The sequence below is a fragment of the Haplochromis burtoni genome, unplaced genomic scaffold (genome assembly GCF_018398535.1).
Source record: "Haplochromis burtoni strain Fernald_Lab_line unplaced genomic scaffold, NCSU_Asbu1 Contig_372, whole genome shotgun sequence".
NCBI classification, from domain to species: domain Eukaryota; kingdom Metazoa; phylum Chordata; class Actinopteri; order Cichliformes; family Cichlidae; genus Haplochromis; species Haplochromis burtoni.
The window spans coordinates 390,835-394,726 of NW_024582733.1; the positions used below are offsets into that span (position 1 = coordinate 390,835).

General features: G+C 37.6%; 1 protein-coding gene across 1 annotated transcript in view; it reads left to right on the plus strand.

Moving 5' to 3' along the window:
* Positions 1-1,486: 1,486 nt before the first annotated feature.
* marco (macrophage receptor with collagenous structure) overlaps positions 1,487-3,892 on the plus strand; it is a gene marked incomplete at its 3' end in the record, with an annotated part of 14,541 nt that continues 12,135 nt past the window's right edge. Inside the window, 1 exon segment of the mRNA XM_005943397.2 lies at positions 1,487-1,711. Within this exon segment, the coding sequence (XP_005943459.2) occupies positions 1,603-1,711 (109 nt within the window).

The following is a 3,892-nucleotide window of genomic DNA, read 5'->3' on the forward strand; positions in this document are numbered from 1 at the left end:
CCTACAATCAGCTGATTTCAGTTTGTTTTCTGTTTACAGGGAATAGCTATGCAGTCCAGACATCACCATTTATCTCGTCGTTTTGTGTAACAAAAACACAAGCGGAAAACTGCAGCTGGGACAGAGGCAACCGCATTATGCCACTAACATAACTTCTTTGCAAGCATCTGCCAAGACAGCATGCTAACGCTAAGCTAGCCAAGAGCCCAGTGTGAAAGCTGAGTGAGCAGCCAAACCCTTAATTTCAACAGGTAACAAGCAGATGAGCAGTCAGGCTCCCTTCTTACCTGTTCATGTTTCTAAAGCAGGATCACTGTGGTGATCGCTTTTTTGTGCTGGTTTTCATCTTTGCTTTGTGCGGTTAGCTTTGTATTCTACTAAGAGAAAGATCTTAGAAATGTGTGTCCTCATCAGGGTTTTGTGTTGGTGTGCCAGTTGTAGCCCCAAATTTATTTTGTTAAATAGCAATTATGAGACAGAGTGTTTCAGCTATTTTACAGAGTAACATGAAAGCAATGTAATGAGTAGTAATTAAGTAACGTACTGCAATACTTTTAAGAAAAGTGTTCTGTGTAATAAGAGTAATAATGACCTTTTTGAGTAACAACTCCAGCAATGGTCATAACAAAGATATCCCCAAAACTTCTACAGACGGACCCAACACACTGTTGTTGTGTTCACGTTTGGAAGTGTTTATTGTGGTTTCACACATGCAGTGTCTCTCTGTTCAACACCCGATTCACCAACGTTGCAGACGGGTCTCAGCACACACACTCCTCTCGCTCCGGTCTCTGGCTTCACTTCACAGATCATCACGACCTGTGGCCTCAGCTGGCACCGCCCCCTCAAACTCACTGCACCATCTCTCCCCTGCAGCTGAGCCAGGGACCACACCTCTGCCACAAGTGCCTACTGTGGGATGATTGGCTGCTCCAGGAGAAGTCTAAGTTTCATGGGATCTTGTTCAAGAGTAAGATGAGAAGGCAGAAAGAGACTGACAGACAGATCTTTGTAAACACACAAACACACACACATTAATATATTTGCAAATATTATTTTGTTCTATTTATCACAACTTTTCAAATTTTTGTATTTCATGTATGAACTGTACATCGTGTAGAGTCTGAGTGGGTAAATTACTCAGGGTAATGTAAACATTGTACACAGGAACTCAAAGCCAGAGGACAAAATAAAACTTTATGTGATTGGCTGGGTATTAAGACCTTGTTGCTGTAGGGTATGTACGTTATTGCAAACCAATATTTTCATAACTTTCCGAGCTTTTTTGCATTGTAAAAGAGTAAAAGTGGTAAAAGAACTTGGACAAGAAAATTGTAACTTCCGTTATGGTTTTGTAAGACCTAACCAGCTTCCTCATTTTGGTTTAGCGGTAACACTAAATAAATGTCAGCTGCAATATTTTAGTCAACTCAGCAACAAATCAGATACTTTTACTTCCTCTCTTTCAGTCGGTTCTCATGTGAGCTCTTTGGTACAGAGCTTCTGTTGCAATCTGGGGAAGAAGTGTCATCTTTTACCTACTGCATATGTTAAAAGAGGCTCCCAAGTAGGAAGTGAAGCTGATTCGGGGCTTCAGGAAGAATGGAGACGGCAATGAACAGGACAAGGAATGAGGTCACATACACTCAGAGTAACCCACTGTTTGACATGTCACTCAGCAGGAGTGATCTCTACAGCCTTCAGCCTGATGGTAAGTGCTAAGACAATGAGTGTTACTTCTTTCATAGAAACTGTGTTGAGATTTGGAAAATAGTTATCTGTAACATTTATCATGTTACAATGAACGTGAAGGCCTAAATCCCTGATTGTTTTACTTTTTAATTTCAAACCTTTGGTGCTGTTGTTTCTGAAAATGTGCCTAAACTTATCCATAACCCTTAACTGGCCATCAACAGTCTCTAAAGATGGAAATGCCAATTAAGAGATATTATTTTCTTCTTGGTAGGTTGTAACTTTTGAATAATCCATATACAAGCTGCTCCTGAAAAAAAAAACAACTCACTGGAAACATTATAGTATCATTTAACAAAAATAATTTTTCAACTTGCTATAGTAACCAAAAATTTCTCGTAAAGTAAGAAACACTGAACCATCGTGAAAACCAATTTCAGCCTCGATGCGACCAAAGAAAAGTTTGGACTGAATAAAGACATGAACAGTGGAGTTAAGTGGCACAGGCTTTATTAGACTTGATGACAGAAACAAAAAAATCAGCTTCCTTAAGTTTTTTACGCCAGCTGCCTGAGTGGGTAAAAAAGCAAACAAACAAAAGCTGCTGTTGACAACAGACAAAACAATATTGAGTGTTTTGTTGGCTGTTTTGTCTTGGAAGAGAGTTTATTAAGACTCCTGAAACGAAAAGGAACGACATAATGGCTTAACTGAATATAGAGCAGTTCAAAGAATAACTTACAGGAAAGTACAAGAGCAAACAAATCATCTAAAAAAACACCCGTGGGACTCTGAAAAACACAGAAGTAACCTGAATACTGGCAAGAGGAAAATGATTTGATTCAATTTGAATGAATTCTGGGGACTGCAGTGACAAATGTAAGATTCTATTGCTTCTAGTGCTAGTAAGTAAACTTTATTGTCATCTCTACTATATACAGTACAGGATATAGAGAGACGAGGCGAGGCTCCGGTTCCACTCAGTGCAAAAGACAAACAATAAATATAAGAAGAGAAATAAATATACACTTTAAGACAAAGATAAAAGGATCAATAACAGTTAAAATTTACAATTTACAGTTTGAAAACTGCAACAAAACCCATTTTACACCCACTCTAAATAAAAAATCAGTCTAATGTCATTATCTAATATTATTATTATTATTATTATTATTATTATTATTATTATTATTATTATTATTATTTATTACATACATATGTACTTATGTTTTAAAGCACCGGTCCCCAACCTTTTTTGTTCCACGGACCGGTTTAATGTCAAACAATATATTCACAGACCGGCCTTTAAGGTGTCGCAGATAAATACAACAGAATAAAATGATAGGACCGAGACAAAAACTGTGGTATTTTGTAAATATAATAATAAACGCAAATTGTGTAATTGTGTAATTTTATTAGCAGCGTCCTCCTGAAAACAACATTGAGAGTAACATCCTCCTCTCTGCCCCTTAATGCCCTCTGGTTGCTATGGTAATGCGGAAACATTTATTTCAAAATAAGACACACAACTACAACACGGGAAAAGACCCAGGGAAACCGAGTTAACGATTAAAACCCCGAAAACCATAAATTTCACTCAACTCTCGCAGCCTGGTGACAAATGACTCACAGCCCAGCACCGGTCCGTGGCCCGCTGATTTAAAGTACTGTCAGTACTACAGTGGCTGTCATTCTTAAACCTGGGACAGAGTGAAATGGCAACCTTTACCTGCAGGTGGTGGCAGTGTTTCATATTTTCTTTCAGTGACAGCAGGTTTGCTCATTAAGAGGTTTTCCACGATTCAAATTTAAAAAACGAAATAAAGAAAATGACATGAATGAAAATTCACTCAAAACAGCTCCTCATATGCCAACTATGGAAAAGCATCTTATGGTACAATCAACAAACCTTTAAAATACTGATGTTTTAAACATGCATAAAAAATTATGTCTTTATTTCTCTCTTTCTCCTCTGCTTTTCTCAAACTCAACATTTGTACTCAGTAGTAGTAATTTGAGTACTAAATGCCTGAATACAACCTCCTGCTTTGATGACAGCCTAGAAATAGAAACTGTGTATTATCCTTGGAAGCACTGAAAGCAAAGTGATAAGTTCCTGCATTTGGTTTGTGCAATGTATATACTGGCATTATTTTATTTATTTATTTATTGCTTGACTGATTTATTTGCAGAACAACAT